The sequence below is a fragment of the Myotis daubentonii genome, chromosome 1 (genome assembly GCF_963259705.1).
Source record: "Myotis daubentonii chromosome 1, mMyoDau2.1, whole genome shotgun sequence".
Taxonomy (NCBI): domain Eukaryota; kingdom Metazoa; phylum Chordata; class Mammalia; order Chiroptera; family Vespertilionidae; genus Myotis; species Myotis daubentonii.
This window is the reverse complement of record NC_081840.1, coordinates 200,174,626-200,196,006: the sequence shown is the minus strand read 5'-3', so window position 1 is coordinate 200,196,006 and position 21,381 is coordinate 200,174,626. Positions and strand designations below refer to the sequence as shown.

Here is a 21,381-nt window from a genome sequence, read left to right as displayed (position 1 = left end):
AAAAAAAATAAATAAAGTACTTACTTAACCCTCACATAGTTCTATGAGATGGTAGGTACTAATTTAAGGTTAAAAAAAGGAGTTCACCCAAGGTTACATAATAGACTAGAAAGTCAAATCAGTTTAACTCTAGAGCCCTTAATCATGGCTCCCTCACTGTCATATAAGTATTTTTTAACTTGACTACTAACTCTTCCATCCAAGCAGCATTACTGCTTTCTCCCAGCCTGACGTTATATTACGACTAGAGGCCTGGTGCACAAAATTCGTGCACTGGAGTTGGGGGAGGGGGGGGATCGAGGGTCCCCTCAGCCTGGCCTGCACCCTCTCCAATCTGGGACACCTCAGGGGCTGTCTGTTAGGCCCAATCCTGAGATGGACATCCCTCTCACAATCCGGGACTTCTGGCTCCTAACCGCTTGCCTGCCTGCTGGTCTGATCGCACCTAACCGCCTCTGCCTCGGCCCCCAGCCTAAGCCACAGTCTGTTCTCCTTTTGCAGGAGGCAACCTGGCAGATCGGGGGAAGGCGCCGCCCCCATCACCCACTGCTGCTGCTACTGCCATTGGCAGCCACCATGGCTGCCTGAGCCTAGGGTCTTGCAGCCACACATGCGGGGGCCTGAGCCTCGGGCCGGCCCTGGGCAGTGGCAGCCGCCATCCACGGGTTGCCTGAGTCTCAGGCAGCCGCTGTAGCTTTGTCTGGATGGTGGTCCGAAGACATCCATCCTAATTAGCATATTGCCCTTTCATTAGTATAGATACGCAGTAACATTGCCATTAAACGCCTCTTTAAACCGGAAGGACAGTTCTAAAGAAACTCCCACATGTTCCTTGTGTGACAGCTACTACAAAAGTCCACAGTTGATAGTACATTTGTAACTTGAAGAGATTTAGAGAGAATCTAATCTTACATATAATGTAATCGCCCATTAGTCGCAGTGTCAATGCAGCCACCATTCTGCACTAGTAACTTTGTGGGAAAGAGAGCTAACCCCTACTGGGAAGAGAGCTAAAAGTAGCTGTCAGCCAAAAAGTAGCAGTAGCACACACTGACAAAAAAGTTACGTTTTGAAACTTTGTGGTAACTCTTTACAAAGGTAGAAAATAATGTCTGCTAATTAGACTAAAGTACTATAAAGGAATTTCAGGTTAAGTCCCCAGACTGCACCATCATTCTCTGCAGTAGATACAAACAGAACAAGTGAGGAATTATGATCTCTTCCAAGAACAGGAAGATAATCCCTTGTTAGAAAGCAGCTTGTACCATCATGGCTCAAACTTGGCAATGCAGGCAGCCTAGTTTTAGGATTAGCTTAATGTGTGAATAACAGCATGGCTTTCTGAGGCACCACAATCTTGTAACAGGACATTACTGAATTTGGTAGCTCAGATCTAAGCTGCAAGGTAGAAATCATTAATGTGGGTAGACTCCATTGCTGAATAAAAGAAAAATTTCATTGATAGTGATTTTAAAATATTTAATACTCTTTAAAATCCAAAATAATGTAATTTTTACAAGTTAAGTGCCACATAAAGCAGGTGTTATTTTTTGAGAAATGCAGGTGATACTGAAAACAGTACTGAGGTATTTTTTTATTTTTAAATTTGAATACGGAAACAAAGTCTGGACCTATTTTTTTACATTAAAAAAAAAACCAACAACAATGCTACTGCTTGGCTCTTTTGCTGTAATTTTAGGTTCTGAATACATTACAAGAGTATGAGAAAGAGCATTATAATAGTACATGTAGTTTTAAAAAACTGCACATCATAACCTGGAAAAATGATCATATAGCGAGAGGCCTGAGTGAAGGTAGACTAGTAACACATTTTTACCTCTGAAAGGATAGCTTTGAAAAACAAGTGTAAACAATTGTAACACCAAATTAAAATGGCAATGTTTAAATGGGTGACAGAATGATCCACATTTTATACAATATTGTATTTCCACAGATAGCTCATGAAAATCAGCAGAGAACTAAGAGCACCGTTGAAACCATTCATTGTCCCTTCCTGCTTCTGTGCAATTTAGGATTTGAGCTAAAGACAATACTTGGAAAATGTCAGTCTTGTTTTTTTATAAATCAACTTGGATTTCAGTTCAATGTTTGCTTTAGGAAAAAGAGGTATTCTATGTCAATTATCAGCCATTTATAGCTCCACCATTTCAGAAGTAAGAATGTTAGGCTACATCTAAATTGTATTTAAAACCAAGAACCAAGCAGTAAGGACAGCAATGTAGCACACAGAACATTAGAAATAATTCGGTGTATGTTTTTACAGCTACCAACTGGTGTTAACAATTAAAAATTTACAAAGATAAAACTTTTTCTTTTTTGCACTAACTGGTTTCAATACAGCACTGAATTTAACTCATCTTTGGGCTTCAATCTTTATACAGAGTAAATATGCAAGTGCCGTACAGAGATCCTTCCCCAACTTACGCCACAGTAAGATAGTTCTCAAAATTATTCTAGAACGGTCTAAGTTGCTGCTGTTCATAGCTATTGAGAAAAGGACATTCCCTGGCCAATTTCTTTTTTTGCTTAATGATGATTGTCTAGCTATATAATACATCAACTTGAAGATAATACAGCTTTTCCTACATTTTAACACCAGTTCTGGCACAACCATTGCCAGCAGTGAATTTGTACCAGTACAGGCCAACTCAAAAACATATATTATGAAACATTTGAATGTTGTTCTTAAAGCGATGTCACAGTTTGTTTCCTCAGAAATTTAAAAGCATACATTTGAAAACATCACATCTTCAATTCAACTCTCAGAGTTAAGGAACATATTTTACATCATTAAATCCAACTTGTTTTAATGACCATTCTCTAAGGGATCCCAAAAGCTAGACAGCGTCCCCTGTACCTGACCTGTGGGAACCTAGAGAATTCTGTTCCAATGCATTCCAGCCAGAAGTATCCTCAAATGTCTAAACACTGCTTTACTGAGCAGTGCTGTGCATGGAGGTTTTGTTACTGTTTTTAAAGAACCAAGCAACATTACACTATACTAGTAGACAGCAAACATTTTTTTTGTAGAAGAGTTTGCAGTGTGGATACATTTTCCCATCTCTATTAAAGACTTTAAATGGATTTTCATATAGATATGATAGTAGGGGCCATTTGAAGATGCTGACCGTTTTACTAACATTTCCCAAGTGGGCAAAACAGGCAATGTGTGCCATTGGTTCTGTCATACTGGCCTTTGGCTGTAATCATAGAAAAAGTGTCCCCCAAATGGAAAAGGCAGGACATCAAACTAGAAAAAGGTTGGAGCTATATGAAGCAAGTGTGAAAGGAGTTACCTTTACTTTTCTCTTAAGTTGAGCACAGGAGGGCAGTGCAGAGGCACCTGGATGTGGGCCCTCCCACTGCTGCCCTGCAGTAGAACAGATTTGGATGCCCATGTAGAGTCCTCTGAGGGCTAGAGACTGTGCCCACATTAGAAGAGCCAGTTCTCTAGTAAAAGAGTACAAGGCAAAACAAAACAAACCACAAATTAAATACATGACACTGAAATCACTGATAGAAAACAGAACACAAAGATATTTAAAAATATAAATAAATACATTTAGCCATTTTTATTCAAGAAACCCAGAGAACTGCTTACAAAGCAATTTCTTCTTTAAAACCACTTTCTAAATTCTTCCGAAAATACCCACTATTTTGATTGTCACTTAACACAGCACCTCAGTGTTTGCTGGTGGTGGTGATGGAATTTCACTTAATCTCTTCATAAACTATATTCTATTTCTTAAAGGTCGTTTCCTTAGGAAAACCCAGGCAGCTTACAAAATATGTTAAATACTCAAAACAACCTGCAAAGTATTTTATTTAAGAAAAACAAGGAATGTAGTGTTAAATTATGACATGTGGGGGAAATATGCAAAACAGTCACATGGGAAGAAAGTGTTTTAATCTTTAAATACCCACTTTTGTTTAATTTTTTGTGAGCTGTTCAATACTGTTAAATATCCTGAATTATAACTAAACCAACAAAATTCATCCCCAGTGTTTCCACAGAAGTCATTAAAATAAGACCAAATTACACATTTTTCTTTTCTTCAACCAAAGTAATCCTTTTCTCAGTCCTTTTTGTGCAAAAAATATTACAAGAGCAATTCAAATGGGAACGCTGAAATGACATGCCAACATTTCAGAGCACATTGAAAACACCCAGAATAATTCTTGAAATGACTGTATTCTAAAATATTACTAATAATCACTTTTAGGTTAGTTCTATACATTTATTCACACTGATACAATTTTCCTAGACTTCTGAAAATAAACAGGCTCTTTTGGTGTTCACACAATAGGCAAGATAGGTTTACAATAGTGTCTAAATGGAACTAGCATCAACAATCTCAACTCCACCACATTCAAAACAAAAGTCAAGTTCATTTGGCTACCTTGAAATCACTCCCATAAACCTACTACGGTTCACTGGATCTAAACATTTCTCAGAAATGGGTCATTTTAAAATTTCACCTAAGTGATGATTTGGGGATCCTTTAGAAATGGTAATGCCTAAGATAAACTTTATCAAAATGAATAATTGCAATAAAGTGCTTGTTATATTTAAAAATGATGCTTTTAGACTGTGGTATGTTGTTTTAAGTGTGTGCTATTCCTACATAAAGGATCCCCAGGCATGAGAGTTGGGTCTTCTCACCTGTCTCAGAAAGCAGCAGCACTATCTTTTGGTAGGCTGACAATAGGCACATTACCCATGCGGACGAGGCTATACTAGTGCTATGGCAAAGGGGGAGGACATTAGAAAAGGTGGGAGGCATGTGGAGGGTGGTTCCTACTATATTCATAGTTATATACAAATATATTAAATATGCTATAAAAATAGTCGACTCTTTTCCTTAGCAATTGCTTCAGAAGCTCCTTTCAGAAGAATGCTCACCCAACCCAAACAAACTGAACAGGTTCTCTTTGTCGAATCACTACTACAATGGCAAGAGCCGTTGTGCTGTTTCTTTTCCAATCAGTTTACTCCTGGCTAGACTCACTCAGCAATAGTAATATCCAGTGTTTACACCTTCCAACATTGACTCCCAAGGGGCTATGAACAGGGACACAGATATTGGGAAGGTTAGAGATTTGAATGAGTTTAACACAAATGTTCATCAACAAACTTTCAGTCATCAAAGAAACATAGAAAAAGAAAAAATGAATACTACCAGAGTAAAATGCTACTTGCATTCCACTTTTTAAAAAGTTTGCCGCAATGTAGTGGGAACATTTTAAAATACGTTGAGTAATATCCAGTTAAGAAGTACTTTCACCTATCTGTAGGACCCCTATCTAAGGCTTCTTGAACAAGGATTCATCTCTTCTTTACAGAGCTGCACTGCTTCAGTGTGCTTAACTAATGGCAAGCAGACTGCTGTAAGGCAATGACCAGCAGCTACAGCACTTCTGAAGAAACCAAATTACCATTTCACTATTCCACACAGTATACTATAACCATTCAAAGACACTGGCACTCTCCTATTACTAGTACATTACTAAGCCAGATTTAAGTGACAAAGCAGAGCACATGACTCAAACTACCCCCTAAGTCGAAGTTTGGAGACTGAACTGTAGAACTTACTACCCCCATCTGCTATATCTGCTTTTCTGCACATATTTTCCACTAAAAAAATAGGGTACTTTTGAGTGTATACACGCATGGTTGCTATACACCAGCAGCAATTCTATTAGTCCTTGTAGTCTTCACTTGTAGTTGTTAAAACTAGACTGACTTACGCAGTGCCACAGCAAGCCAAAGCAAGATAACAACTGCAGAACAGCTAACAATTTGCCTGATCTTTAATAGTTTCTTATCTAAAAAGTGCCACCCAGAATAAAATGTGTTTTTAAAAAGAAAAAAATGACAGAGTAAAGCAGAGGAAAGATGATTTTTAAGTAGTTAGAAGGTGTTCCTATTTTCTGTTTTTTCATGACTTAGATTTAGTATTTTAATTAACAACTTTGGCTACAGAAATGAAGCACAGGCAACTGCTTAATCTTCATTAGAATGCTCAAGTCTCCATTCATGGGGGAGGGGCAGGGACAGCTTTGCAATCCAAGTTCAAGAGAAGCAGGAGGAACAGTAAGGAGCTAAGAGGCAGCTGGTGCTTACTAGCTCTTCCAACACAACAAAGCCTACTGGCAGCAGAGGAAAAGCAGCTAGCTGCTTCTTTAAACTTAGTAATCAATTCTAAGCAGAAAAAAGTGAGCTGTCAGAAACAACAGTGATTATAAATGCAAAATTGTGCCTAGGTTTTGCTTTTGTTCATCTAAGTACACAGTACTCATGGTCCACCATCTTTCTTTTAAGTGTGATATTTGGAGGATAAACCTTAATAGTTTTTCATATATTTTATTAGCTAAATCCATATCACTAGATATCACCAATGAATGAAAGAGGCACAACTCACTATGGAATGGCATGATAAGGTTAACATAGGCAATTTGAAAGGGGAGATAATTAATACTGTTGCCATATTTACAACATCAATTTTGGTGTTGTATATATGCTCAAGTACACACATATTCTGACAACTATCCTTGACATTCATGAGTCAGAAATCTCTTCTGGATGATCATTTAGCTAGGAGAGGAGCTCCTTGATATGTTAATTATTGATTGGTATCTAATGACACTTCTTTTATAGAAGGGTAGGTACCAACTTTCTTTGGTTGTTTTAATTTTCAACGTTTTCTAATTTAAGTGTGGCCAGGTATAGTTTTCTACAGCAAAACAATATATCCCTAAGGATAATAGCAAAGCTGAGGACAGAAAAGTCTGAAGAACTAACTTGGAGTTCCTCAACTCCTTTATCTAGCAATTCTGTATTAGGTTATTTTCATTGCTCAAAACCTTTTCTGTTGAACTTCAGTTGTGTTATACATTTTCTTTTCAGGTCAATTTTGAATTATTACAGCTTGCTGTCTTCCCTTTCCACAGTAATAATTTTTGATATTCTAATAAGATATTTTCCTTTGCTCTACAGTTGTAAATTTAATTATCAGTACCATAGAATATATAAAATGTTTTTATGAATATAATTTTTGTTGGAATTTATTACCTTTGGAATATGATATTGCCAAATGAAATCTTAGTTCATGTTTAGAAAGCATGTGAGTTCCAGTATTCTAGTGTTATAGTGAAGGCAAAGCAAATTCCTACACCTCTTTCTTTGTAAGAATCATATTGAGCAAATATTTACTGGTAATTCTTCAATGACTACTTATTTCAGCTTTAAAGAAAGATGCTGATTTAGGAAAAACAATTTGCAATCACACTGATGACTCTGATAGTGTTAATATGTCATCTTTTATTTCTAAATTATTTATATCTCCAGCCAAGAGATTCAAAGCAGTCTTCATAGGAACTTAGGAGAATAATGGCACGGACCCTCACATGCTATTAAAAATGTACTAAGGTTTCAAAACTGCTACTGAAACCAGACAATGAGTTCAAGATGGTGAGTTATCACCTGAATCAAAATCAAGGCACTATGGGTTTTTTCCCCCTCAAATAACCCTGAATCATTTCTGACTAAAAGAAACATTGAAATTGTGAAGGATAATAAAAAGATTCCAACAAATCCTATAAGTTAAAATTCCCACCAGTGAGAATGTTAAAAAGTGCCTAAAATGTTTTGTGTGCAAATTTTTCTCCTGTAACTGAAACATTCATGAAATTTCTTTCAGGCTTGTTACAAACCATTTACTCAACTATTTCCAACTATGAACTATATCAAAATATATGATCAAAACTCCCAACCTTCTAAAATAAAGCAGTGCAAATCCTATTTTCAAACATTATTGAAAATAATGAAATGAAGGATACTTCTGAGTAACTTGAAAATCCTGTTATTTCAATCATTTAACCTGAAAAAAATCCATTCCCAGCAGCACATGATACCTCACTGAACAAACTGTGACATCACAGCCAAGTATGAACAAAAGACTTGTGCCCCGGAAAAGTGAAGAGAACACTATCGTGTTGTAAACAAAAGGGAAAACAAAGGATGTATTAGTTTGCACATGGCATCAGAATCTAAGGAAATGTATTCATACCTTTAAGGAGGAGATAATGCTTTCATGCAGCATACAAAATGTTTTGCTTTCTTTCCTTTTATCCAGACATATACATAATATTTTTACAGCATCTTTACAGAGAGAATTTGAACCCACACAACATTCTGAAATTGCGATTCCATCATTATCTGAGAAGGGAGAGGGGCTTGGGAAGAGGGCCTAGTGGGTCGACTGCACTGTCTTCATGGCATCATTGTAAGCAAACCCCTGATGTGGCAGTGGTGTGTCCTCTGTAACACTTGAAAACAGGCACTGAACCACTAAAAGTTACTAACATTGTTAGTGCCTTTCTGATTCACTGGAGGTCATATTTCTTTAGCTGAGCTTCTACATTTGGCAATATACTCTTTTTCCATCAAAAAATATCTGAGCAATTAAAACACTGTCAGAATTGGCTATGGCCCTATGGTCATTTCCTGCTGGCGGGTATTTAATGTACATCTGCAGCACTAGGCAGCATTTTCCCTGCTAACTAATTCGAGGAATTAGAATACTCAATACTGCATCTCATGAATCTACTAGAACTTTTCCTCCTAATCCTCAGATCATCTGAGCAACTCTTTATGGGCCAACCCTTCCTCCCTTGAGGTCAGAGAGGAGACGTGTGCTACTGCGGTTGAACCTTGGAAGGATCCGTCAAAGTGTCAGTCCTGTGCCGACTCAGTTGCTGTTGCTGCTGAGACTGGTGTTGCTGGTGATGTGATTGAGGGAAAGTGCTCTGTTGTAGTGGAAACGCAGCAGAGAGGATAAGCTGAGTTGAAGGGTTCCCATGAAGCAACCTAGAAGTCTAAAAACAAATGGATTATGCAACATTGCTTTACTCCCACTATTTTGTGTACATTAAGATTTACTTAAGTTTTGGGACAATGAAAAGGCAGTCACCACTACAAATGAAGGACACTTGCAAGCACACGGATAGATCCTGAACCTTAAGAACCATTAAGCTTTGCCAAGGATCTGGGCAATTTGCTTTCTGTCTTTGTCATTAAGAAAAACTTTTCTTTTTAAAGAGAGAAAAGAAATATCAACTGTTGTTTTACTTATTTATGCATTCATTGGCTGATTCTTATATGTGCTCTGACTGGGAATCGAACCCACAACCTTGGCATATTGGGACGATGCTCTAACCCAGCCGTGGGCAAACTACGGCCCACGGGCCGGATCGGGCCCGTTTGAAATGAATAAAACTAAAAAAAAAAAAAAGACCGTACCCTTTTATGTAATGATGTTTACTTTGAATTTATATTAGTTCACACAAACACTCCATCCATGCTTTTGTTCCGGCCCTCCGGTCCAGTTTAAGAACCCATTGTGGCCCTCGAGTCAAAAAGTTTGCCCACCCCTGCTCTAACCAATTGAGCTACCTGGCCAGGGCACATTATCAAAAGCTTTTGTAAGATAAAGAACCCAGGACATGCATGAGCCCTACAGGATTACAATAGAGGTACATTTTAGAACTAGGTAATAGACAAATTGTATAGTCCTTCCTATCTACATATGAGTGTCTCTCTGAAGAGTATCGCTGATCTTACTTTTTTAGGTATCCCATGTGTTTGGAATGCTTTTTCCCAAAGTGTGGGGGGGGGGGGTGTAAGAGAATGTTCATTCTTTTAAGGGACCTCGTTCTGATAGACTTAGAAGACTGAGGTCTTAAGGCAAGTCCTCTCCTTTTTTAAGCTTTTACTTAATTCTCATTGGTTATCTATCCGATAATAATACTTTATAACTTGCTATAAATTCTGATTAATAATTCATTAACAGTAAGTGAGGCAATCATTAATAGCTGCAGTATAGGTATATGACTTGAGAGAGACTTAGGTAACTATCTGTTTAGTTTTCCACATCACAAGGTTAGGAATTATAATTGAACTCCTAGGGTGATAAATTAACACTGTATTTATGCGTGAGTATACAATATAATATTAAATCTTCTAATTATACCATATGTTGTATAACTCTAAAATTGATTTGTGCCTGGCCTACATGGATTGGTCTCTAGCACAATCCTAGACTACCCTCTATTCAAAATGGCTCCCCCTCAGCCAGAAGAGAAAAGGCTGGACTTCCCTGCTGTGCACCCGCCGTGAGAGTGCTAGAAACGTGTCCCGATGTCCTTGCTGAGGACACTGTATCCTTTGGAGAAGTAGTTCCTGTCCAATACACCCCTATGAGATGTGTGTCTGCATTCTGGCCAGTGTGTTTATCACTGGTGGTCATACACAACAGCTAATTAATATGCCTTATGCTATGTTCAGTGATTTACATGCATCATCCATAGCACCTCCATATTCCAGATGAGGAAACTGAAGTTTAGCAAGTTAAGTAACCTGCCAAAGGTCACGCAGTACGTGGTGCAGAAGTGACTGAATTCCAAGGCAGCAGGACTTAAGAGCCCAAGTTCTTAACTATGACATATACTGTTTCCACAATATTTCTAATACTAATGTTAACCAAAAAATCATTATAAAACTTAATCTTAAAAAATAATTTAAGATAATGCCTAATTTTTAAAAAATCTGACTTGATACCTCTGCCCAGTAGAGAGTCGTTTGATGGGCTGCTAAAGATAAGAGATGAAAGAAAGGCGCCTTTCCTTGAATTCCAGAAACTCTAGCCAGAGAGGGCTCTATATAAAGTGTCTTGATATGGGCAGGTAGTAGTTTAAATAATTGGTTATGTCCATGGCAGGGCTAAGTCTTTGAAGGACTGAACAGGGAAATACATATAGCTAACCAGACAAACTTTGTCTTACAGAAATTTAACTTGTACAATTAGCTTCTATGCATTTTTCAGATCACTTACAAGTGTTCACTTAATGCCTAATTTTATTATATAAAAGTAAATAGGTTTGGGAGAATTACCTGTAAAAATTGCTGTGGTGGCTGGTTCAGCTGAGCCTGAGATGGTTGCTGAACTGATGTGAGCTGCTGCTCCTGGGAACTCTGCTGCTGCTGCTGCTGCTGTGTGACTGACAACGTCTGTGACTGCTGCTGTTGTGCAGCAAAAGTAGGGTAGGCAGTCACCACCTGACCCATAAGCATAGTGCTAGGTACCATGACCGCCCCACAAGCTACAGGAGCAGTTACTAATTTGGTCACAAGTTGCTGACCTTGAGAAAATCTGTAAGAGGAAGAAAAGAGGAATCAGAAATACAAAAAATAATAAGCATTACAAAAGGCAGTGGCTGAATACTTCTCTAAGATAATACCCAATGATATTGCCAATTTAGTTTTTTAAAGCTGTATGTTTCAATTTTGTTTCCTGTTTTTAACCCTCTTAGTGCCAGGGAACGTGATTGCGCTCCTCCTGTCTTTCACCAAAAGTGCCGGGAGCACCGTCGGCAATTTTTTTTTTCTACTAGTATTTTATAATACAATCAGCAAACAATATATGTCAAAGATGAAAACAAATGTAGTAAAGGTTTCCTTAAGTTTTTGAATATGTAACTTCATTTACTTGCGATTCATAATTGTTTTCCTAAACTGCTGTAAAAACAGCAAAAATGCCTTGGCAATTTTAGCATAGTTCCCAGGATATTGGTTGGCACTCACGGGGTTAAAGATCCAATTTGAGATACCAGTAAAACAAAATGTGTATATAGCCTGGCTGGTGTGCTTAGTGGCTGAGTTTTGACCTATGAACCAGGAGGTCACAGTCGATTCCCCGGCAGGGCACATGCCAGGGTTTCAGGCTTGACCCCCATTGGGGGCATTCAGGTGACAGCCGACCAATGATTCTCTCTCATCATTGATGTTTCTATCTCTCCCTCACCCTTGCTCTCTCTGAAATCAATAAAAACATCTTTAAAAAAAAGTTTTAAGACTATAGAGATTCTAAAATTAGAAGCTTCCAAATATAAGAAAATGGCATTTCTTCAAAAACTTTGTTTCTAAGTCAGCTATTCCCACTAAAAGATACCATAGATTACTTTCTTGAATTGCCCATAAACGTTTTGTATAGAATGTGTTTAAGCACTTGAGGTTTGAAATCAAACACTGAGGCTTGAATTCAGAAAGCCTTCTTCACCCCCTTAACTAGCTACAGGCTCTTGACCATAGTATTATAAACTCACTTTTTTCTTACCTACAAATTAAAAGACCCTAACACATTTTTAAAAAATAAGAATTAAATGAAATAATGTTTTGAGCGCTTAGTATAGTACTAAACAAACTCAAGAAAGGCAAGCTACTTTTATTTCAAAACAAACTATGGTAGTGTACACCCTAATCATTGTTACTACATGAAAACTCACCAGTATCTGTATTAAAATAATAAAAATTTCAGTGACACAAAGCCTGTAATAAAAGTCACATAAAAGTGTGCTGCAGAATTTGGCTTCTACAATATTTGGAAGCACATTTCTGGACAGGTTGCTACCTTTTTATTACAAAGACCTTAAACAATGAATACATTATGCATTTTTATTTCAAATTCAAGAATATGGGCTGGCCCTGGCCAGTGTGGCTTGTTTGACTGGAGCGCCATCCTGTACACCAAAAGGTGGTGGGTTCAATTTCCAGTCAGGGAACATACTCATGTTGTGGTTCAATGCCCAGTGGGGGCATGTGAGGAAGGCAGCCAATCAATGTTTCTCTTTTTTTTTCTTCTCTCTCCTCCTTCCCCCTTCCTCTCTCTGGAATCAACTTTTTTTTAAAAAAAGAATACTATCTGGAGTAACAAACTAAAATCATGTTTTTAAAAATAAACTTACTTTTAATCAATTAAGATACAACTTACAGATGACTAATGAACTCTGATAACTACCTTATCTGTCTGTCCTGAGTGAATGTAGTTACTGCAGCACTCTGGGTACTGTTTTGTGGCATACTAGACGGGATCTGGACCATGCTTCCGGCTGCCGGCTGAGAAATCACCATCGTGTTATACAGGGGGGCTGTAAGAGTGCTCTGGGTCTGACTAGGAAGAGATGTTTGTTGGCTATGCCCGCTTAAGACATTTTGTTGACTCTGTTGGAAAAGAAGAGATTATAATGACAGATTAACTGAAAAATTTACATCAGGAAGTATGCTTCTAGAGATCATCCTAGTAATGGTTGACATTACAGAAAAAAAGTGGCAAGACATATTACTCTGAGAGAAATCTGACCACAAAGTAATGACTTACAGTAACTGAGAACGGATTAGTCTTCAATATCTTGCTGGAAGGTAAGCTATGATCTTAGAAAAGGAGCATGATCTTAACAGGGATAATATAAAGTAAACATAAAGACTTTCTATTAAATCCCCCAAATGAGTGATCAACATTAGACATTTTTCTATACTTTATTTGTAGCCCTGGGATTTATAGTCACAGATGTACATCAATTACCAAAATTTCCTGGAATACTGATTAAAGCATTACTGCCCAAACAATTTATTCTTCATGTATGGTAACGTGTTTCCTGGTCAGTCTTCTTTGCAAGTCAAACCTTTTAACCTACAAATTTTTAAATGTCAAAATAGTGAAAGTATTTAACAACCAACAGCTTCACAACTAACACTTTTGAACAAAATATTTTAATAATGACTTCTCACTATTATATTTTCTAATTATTATTAAAATTTAAATATAGTATTGTTCAAGATAGAGCTTTTTTTCAGTTGCAGCAATAATACACACTTTAATTGTTGAACACTCCATAGCCTGTATTACTAGATAACATTACCTGACTTGATGAACTTTGTAAAGTCTGCTGTTGTATCATGTGCTGAGTTGTGCCAACATGTCCGGTATTCATTCCACTTTGAATTTGGTTAGTTTGAACAACCTGGCTTTGCATATTTACAGGTGCGAGTTGCTGGATGTTAGATGAATTTCCAGAAGAAAGTTGAACAGAACCAAAATTCAAACCAGGGGTTGACTGTTGTAAAAACATCTTTAAAAATAATGATTACATTAAAATGAGCTTTGTAGATTAAAAACAAAGATGGATAAACACATTTTAAAAAAAGGAAAAACAAGCTACGAATTAAAGTTTCAAAAGCAAGTAAGAACACTAAAACATTCTGAATGAACAATTAGCAATAAATAATTACCAAATAAAACATACCTCATAATCATTCCTCCAGTCATCCTAACCGTATCATGTTTTCAATGGTTAGACTGCAGCTCTGTATCACTTATTTATAATTTATGGCATTAAATGAACTTAAAGTTTCCCTTTACTAAAGTCCTAGTCTCTGACAGAAATAACTTGAGAGTGGCTAACCAAATCAGACTATGAATTATTCCTACTGGTATTTTATTAAAACAATCATTGATGATTATAAACTCTGTACCAAGTACCTAAAAGTCTGTAAAACAATTTTTATATTACAAGTTAAAGCTTATTAAAAATTGAACTGCTAAAGAGGACTCCAATCTGGAGAAACAAGGATGCTGATGGAAATACTCCTAGGAATGAATTTTTAATGACTATAAGTGCAATCACACTGAATAGGTAACCAATGAGTATTTACTGAACTATACTGATGAAATGTATCTCTTGAATTGTCATTTTAAAGATAATCTTCAGTTACAGCTGTCATACTATATTAGTTTCAGCTGTACAACATAGTGATTAGACATTCATATCACTTACAAAGTGATCACCCCAATAAATCTAGTTCTCATCTGACACCATGCATAGTTATCACAATATTCTTATTATTTTTAATCCTCACCCAGGGATATGCTTGTTTGTTTTAATGAATTGATTTGAGAGAGAGGAAGGGAGAGGAAGAGAGAGAGAAACATTGATCGGTTACCTTCTGTACTCACCCGACCAGGTATTAAATCCGCCACATGGGTATGTGTTCTGACCAGAAATCAAACCCGTGACGCTTTGGTACATAGGACAATGCTCCAACCAACCACACTGTCCCAGGCTACAACATTATGACTACTCTATAACAACAAATCTGTACTTCTCAACTCCTCCACTTTTTTCACCCATACTCTCAAACTCCCTTCCATCTGGCAACCATCAAAATGTTCTCTATAAGTTTGTTTCTGTTTTGTTTGTGAATCTATTTAGGTTTATAGTTTCTACACATAAGTGAAATCATATTGATCTTTCTCTGTCTGGCTTATTTCACTGGGCAAAATACTCTCTAGGTATTGCAGATTATAAGATTTTATTCTTTTCTTATGGCTGAGTCATGTTCCATTGTATATATGTCCCACTTCTTTATCTATTCACCTATGGATGGATACTTAGGTTGCATCCATATCTTGGCTATTTTAAACAATGCTGCAGTGCACATATGGATGCAGATCTTTTCGATTTAGTGTTTTGGGTTTCCTTCGATAAATACCCAGAAGCGGAGCTGCTGGGTCCTTCTTTGTCCCTTGTTATAGCCTTTGTATCCAAGTCTGTTTTGTCTGGTATAAGTATTGCTATTCCAACTTTTTTCCATTTCCATTTTCATGAAATATCTTTTCCCATCCCTTTACTTTCTGTCTGTTTGTCTTTTGATCTGAAGTGAGTCTCTTGTAGACAGCATATGTAAGAGACTTGTTTTCTTATCCATCCAGCCACACTATGTCTTTTAATTGGAGCATTTAATCCATTTACAATTAAATTAATTATCTGTATATATAAAACCCCAATATGCAAATAGACTTAACGGTGGTACAACTGAAAAACCAGTCACTATGACGTGTGCTGACCACCAAGGAGCACACGCGCAACATGGCAGGCATTGGCAGTAGGCAGTAGAGCATGGAACATGGCGGGCGTCGGCTGTGGTGGGGTGGTGGAGCAGGTGCACCAGACCAAGGCAGGCACCGGTTGCTGCCACTGGGGTGAGCCTCTGATGGTTACTGAAAATTCTTTGCTCCTGCGCACCACGAGCCCACCTGGTGCTCACACCTGTTGCTGGCACTGGCCTGACTGGTCAGCACCATCAGCTTCTCCACCTCCCTCTGCTCCTGGGGGGCGATTGGGGCAGCAGCACTGCTTGCACCTGCTGCTGGCGCTGGCCCCACTTGTACCTGCTGCTGGCGCTGGCCCCAATTGCTCCATGCTATCAGTGGGTGCAAGTGGGGCAGCGCCGTCAGTGCGTGGGAATGGCAGCAGTGAGAGCAGGGCTGCTGGCAGACAGGGGCCCAGGGGCTGCAGTGGGAGGGGCCATGTGGGGGAACAGAGGATGGGCTGAGACCCACCCCTGTGACCAGCATAGCCTCACGGCCCACAGTTCCTTTCAAAGTGCACGAATTCATGCACTGGGCCCCTAGTTGATAGATATATGTAGTTATTGCCATTTTATTCTTCATACTTTTGGTCTTTTTTCTTCTTTTTAAATAAGTCTCAAACATTTCTTATAATACTGTTTTGTTTTTTTAATTCTTTATCATTGAAAGTATTACTTATGTCACCTTTTCCCCCCATTGTCTTCTCCCAGCCTGCCCCTGACCCCCAGCCCTGGCCTTCACCACCCCCTTACTATTGTCTGTATCTATTGCCTATGCTTATATGCATACAAGTTTTTTTTGATTAATCTTTTATCCCTTCTCCACCCCTTCCCCACCATCCCTCTGAGATGTGATGGTCTATTGGATGATTCTGTGTCTCTGGATCTATTTATGTTGTTCATTATATTCCACAAATGAGTGAGATTATTTGATACTTATCTTTCTCTGACTGACTTATTTTGCTTAGCATAATGCTGTTGCAAATGGTAAGAGTTCTTTATTTTTTACCTCAGCATAGTATTCCATTGTGTAGATGTACCACAGCTTTTTAATCCACTCATCTGCTGATGGGCACTTAAACTGTTTCCAAATCTTAGCTACTGTAAATTGTGCTGCTATGAAGATTCAGGTACATATATCCTTTCTGATTGGTGTTTCTAGTTTCTTGGGATATTCCTAGAAGTGGGATCACTGGGTCAAATGGGAGTTCGATTTTTAGTGTTTTGAGGAAACTCCATACTGTTCTCCCCAGTGGCTGCACTAGTCTGCATTCCCACCAGAGTGCATGAGGGGTCCTTTTTCTCTGCATCCTCTCCAGCACTTGTCATTTGATGATTTGTTGATGACAGCCATTCTGACAGGTGTGAGATGGTACCACATTGTCATTTTGATTTGCATCTCTCGGATGATTAGTGACTTTGAGCATGTTTTCATATGTCTCTTGGCCTCCTGTATATCCTCTTTCAAAAAGTATTTAGGTCAGTTGCCCATTTTTTGATTGGGTTGTTTATCTTCCTTTTGTTGAGTTGTATGAGTTCTCTGTAAATGTTGGAGAGTAAACCCTTATCATAGATAACATTGGCAAATATGTGCTCCCATGCAGTGGGCTTTCTTGTTGTTTTGTTGATGGTTTCTTTTGCTGTGTACAAGCTTTTTATTTTGATGTAGTCCCATTTGTTTATTTTCTCTTTAGTTTCCATTGCCCTAGGTGCTGTATCGTAAGATCTTAAGAGGAATCCACAGGCAGCAAAATCTAATTTTAATTTTGTGATTATATTCTTAGTGCAATCCTATATAATAAAAGCCCAGTGACCAAATGGTGGAATGACCAGAACGACCAGTCGACCAGTCACTATGAGCTGCCCCCTGGTGGTCAGTGCGCTTCCACAGTGGGAGTGCTGCTCTGCTGACTGGGATGAGCGGCACTCCCACAGCAGGCCGATCCCCACAGTCCATGCCCCCCACCAGTGCACGAATTTGTGAACTGGGCCTCTAGTTTTTAATAAAATATGTGGTAATCATTAACTATTTACCTTGCTTCATTGGTATGAAAAATTTCTTAAAATTAATAAAGTTAATTTTAAGCCCTAGCCTGTTGGGCTCAGTCGATAGAGCACCTAACCTGTGGAACAAAGAGTCCTGGGTTTGATTCTAGTCAAGGGCACATACTTTAGTTGCAGGCTCCTCACCTGGCCTGGCCCTGGTCAGGTCACTTACAGGAGGCAACCAATCGATGTGTTTCTCTCACATCAATGTTTCTCTTGGTTTTTCCCTCTCTCTTCCTCTCTCCCTAAAAATCAATGGAAAAATATCCTCGGGCAAGGCTTAACAACAACACCAAAAAAGCTGTGTAATATCTACATTCATGTATCAATAATCTTAATGAAGATAAACTATCTGTTCACTAATAAGCTAAACACAAAAGCTTTGTCTTCAAATTTTTCACAATGGACAGATCTTTATTAATGTCAAGACACAGTAGTATTAAAAAAAATCAAAGATTTAAGAGATTATGACGTTATATACAGCAGAAAACTTAATCATATATAAATTAGTTGTCTCATGATGATCCTCACAGCTTTCAGGATTACATTCCTGAAAAATGTTATATTTACTTATTTTTAATATGTCAAACATTTTTTATTTTAGTATTTACAACTGTCAAGTAAATATGTATTCTAACATTAATGTACTATAAATATGTGTTTGTATTGCTACCTGGGTCTAACTAACCTGGATGTGTTCCTACTGGCTAGTCACTTTGATCAGATTACAGGAAGGCAGTGCAGATACCATTTTCTGCAGAATTTCAGATGTAGGTTATATCTGGGAATGTTAGAGCTGCTAGTGGAAGGGATTCGATCATTCACCTCAACTTCTTCATTTTGTGGATGAGATCCAGAGAAGTTGCAGCTTGTCCAAGGTCAGATAGCTAATTAATGGAAGAACTAGGACTGAGATATTAAAATTCACTTATAACCTGTATGTTAGCCTTTTCTCTCTCCATTCCTCCATTGCCATTCGTCTCTACTCTGTTGCGGAATATTCCTTGCAACCTTGAGGTAGAGAGTAGTCAAGGAAATCAGGGCAATTTAGCCTGACCTCTATGCAAAGTCATCTTTAGGTGAAGTTCTCTCTTAGTGTGTTGTTCTTTCCCCTGGAAGCCGACGGCTCTCTCTGGTAGTCTACAAAGCAAGAGCTAGTGAGTGCCCTGTCAACTTCACTTTAGATACAAATCCGCAAGGAAGTTCTGTCCTTTGCCCTAGAACTTCCATTCCAGTCTTCCCCCGATTAAACACTCACTAACAAAGAAGGTTTACATAGTCCTTTTAATGTAGCTCAATTAGGTAACAAATAGGAAGACAAGGAGTTTTAAATAATGAGCCTTCCCGTTATATCGTACAGTATGGAAGAGAGGTAAGTTTCAGTCTTTACTTTTGGGAGGGGGACGTCTATATCTGAAGAGTTCTGATTTCAGTTCATTTCCCTTTACACAATAGAACTGCACCCCGATTCGTAACAAATATCCTAATAGCAAATACGGATCATCATCAGTAAATATTAATTTGCTTTCAAAGATGATATAATCTAGCTTCATATGAGAAAAGCTAGTTCTTAATAACATCATTTTGACCTTTTCCTTATGAAATAATAATACTGGCATTATACTAAGGAATTTTTGTAAAAATAATTCATGAATCTGCATAAATTATAAGGTTTTTTATTCCTTCTACATTAGCCGAGAATGGGTTTCTTTTAGCTATTTTAGAAGGTAGTCATCTACTCAAAATAAGTTGTTTCTAACATCCAAATCCCCGGCCCAATAGAAGTGGTGGTGGGATGCCTTTTTTCATAGGTGTGCATATGTCCTTTATGATTGGTATTTCTGTCTTCTTGGGATATATTCCTAGAAGTGGGATTACTGGGTCAAATGGGAGTTCCATTTTAAATTTTTTTAGGAAAACTCCATACTGTTTTCCACAGTGGCTGAACCAGTCTGCATTCCCACCAGCAGTGTACAACAGTACTCTTTTCTCCACATCCTCGCCAGGACTTGTCATTTGTTTATTTGTTAATGATAGCCATCCTGACAAGTGTGAGATGGTATCTCATCGTTGTTTTGATTTGCATCTCTCGGCTGATTTGTGACTTTGAACATTTCTTCATATGTCTCTTGGCCTTTGGGATGTCCTCTTTCGAAAAGTGTCTATATAGGCCCTTTACACATTTTTTAATTGGATTATTTGTCTTCCTTTTGTTAAGTTGTATGAGTTCCCTATAAACTTTGGAGATTAAACCCTTATCGGTGATAACATTTGCAAATATGTTCTCCCATGCAGTGGGCTTTCTTGTTGTTTTGTTGATGGGTTCTTTTGCTGTGCAGAAGCTTTTATTTTGATGTAGTTTCATTTGTTTATTTTCTCCTTCGTTTCTATTGTTCTAGGAGATGTCAGTGAACAGCTAAATCTGGTATTTTGCTGTCTACGTAATCTAAGATTTTTGTGGTAGATTTTTATGGTTTCCCATTTTATGTTTAAATCCTTCATCCATTTTAAGTTTGTTTTTGTGTATTGTATAAGTATGTGCTCTAGTTTCATTTTTTTGCATGTATCTGTCCAATTTTCCCAACATTTATTGAAGAGACTGTCTTGACTCCATTGTATGCTCTTGCCTCTTTGTCAACTATATATATATATTTTTTTTAATTAAAAAAATATTTTTATGGATTTCAGAGAGGGAGGGAGAGGGAGAGAGAGCAACATCAATGATAAGAATCATTGATTGGCTGCCTCCTGCACATTCCCTACTGGGGATCAAGCCTGCAACCCAGGCAGGTGCCCTGACCTGGAATCGAACCCAGGACCCTTCAGTCCACAGGCTCACACTCTATCCACTGAGCCAAACCGGCTAGGGCTTGTCAAATATTAATTGAGCATAATGGTTTGGGTCGATTTCTGGATTCTCTGTTCTGCTCTACTGGTCTATATGTCTGTTCTTGTGCCAGTACCATGCAGTTTTGAGAACAGTGGCTTTGTAATATAACTTGATATTGTAATGTGATCACTCCAACTTTGTTCTTTTTTTTCTCAGGATTGCTGTGGCTATTCAGGGTCTTTTTTTTTTAAAATTCCATATCAATTTTTGGAGAGTTTGTTCTAGGTTTGTGAAATATACCGTCGGTATGTTTAGGATATTAGGCTTTTATTATATAGAATGGCCATTTTTTACAACAGTCACAACACAGAAACAGGTTTCATCCTCCTAACTCATATGTTTATCTGTTCATCTCTAAAGATTCTGAGGAGAGGACAAGTTCTCATGAGTCCTGGAATGGCTGAAGAAAATATACCTACATCATTAATATATAAAGAGAGGATGCTAATGGGTGGGCATGTGATATTTAAAACAGTCACAACCAAAATATAGAACCAGAGATGATGTTCAGATGAACATTTATTCATGAAAACAGGTGGAGGAAATAAGATAAAAAAAACAAACTAGGTATCAACCAACAGTTTTGCTTATTTTGTCAGTCTTAAACATTTCAGCAAAAGTGTGAAATATCATCTGCTGGAATGCCATTGGTATTTTAACG

General features: G+C 37.9%; 1 protein-coding gene across 9 annotated transcripts in view; it reads right to left on the bottom strand.

Annotated features, from left to right (window-relative positions):
- Positions 1 to 1,574: 1,574 nt before the first annotated feature.
- Positions 1,575 to 21,381, bottom strand: part of CLOCK (clock circadian regulator) — a 168,516-nt gene continuing 148,709 nt past the window's right edge. For all 9 annotated transcript variants that reach the window (XM_059670827.1, XM_059670874.1, XM_059670836.1 and 6 more), the window contains 4 exons: positions 13,777 to 13,986; positions 12,876 to 13,078; positions 10,973 to 11,231; positions 1,575 to 8,898 (listed from right to left, as the gene is read on the bottom strand). In XM_059670827.1, the coding sequence (XP_059526810.1) occupies positions 8,719 to 8,898; positions 10,973 to 11,231; positions 12,876 to 13,078; positions 13,777 to 13,986 (852 nt within the window). In that variant the 3' untranslated portion in view covers positions 1,575 to 8,718. The remainder of the gene's footprint in view (positions 8,899 to 10,972; positions 11,232 to 12,875; positions 13,079 to 13,776; positions 13,987 to 21,381) is intronic.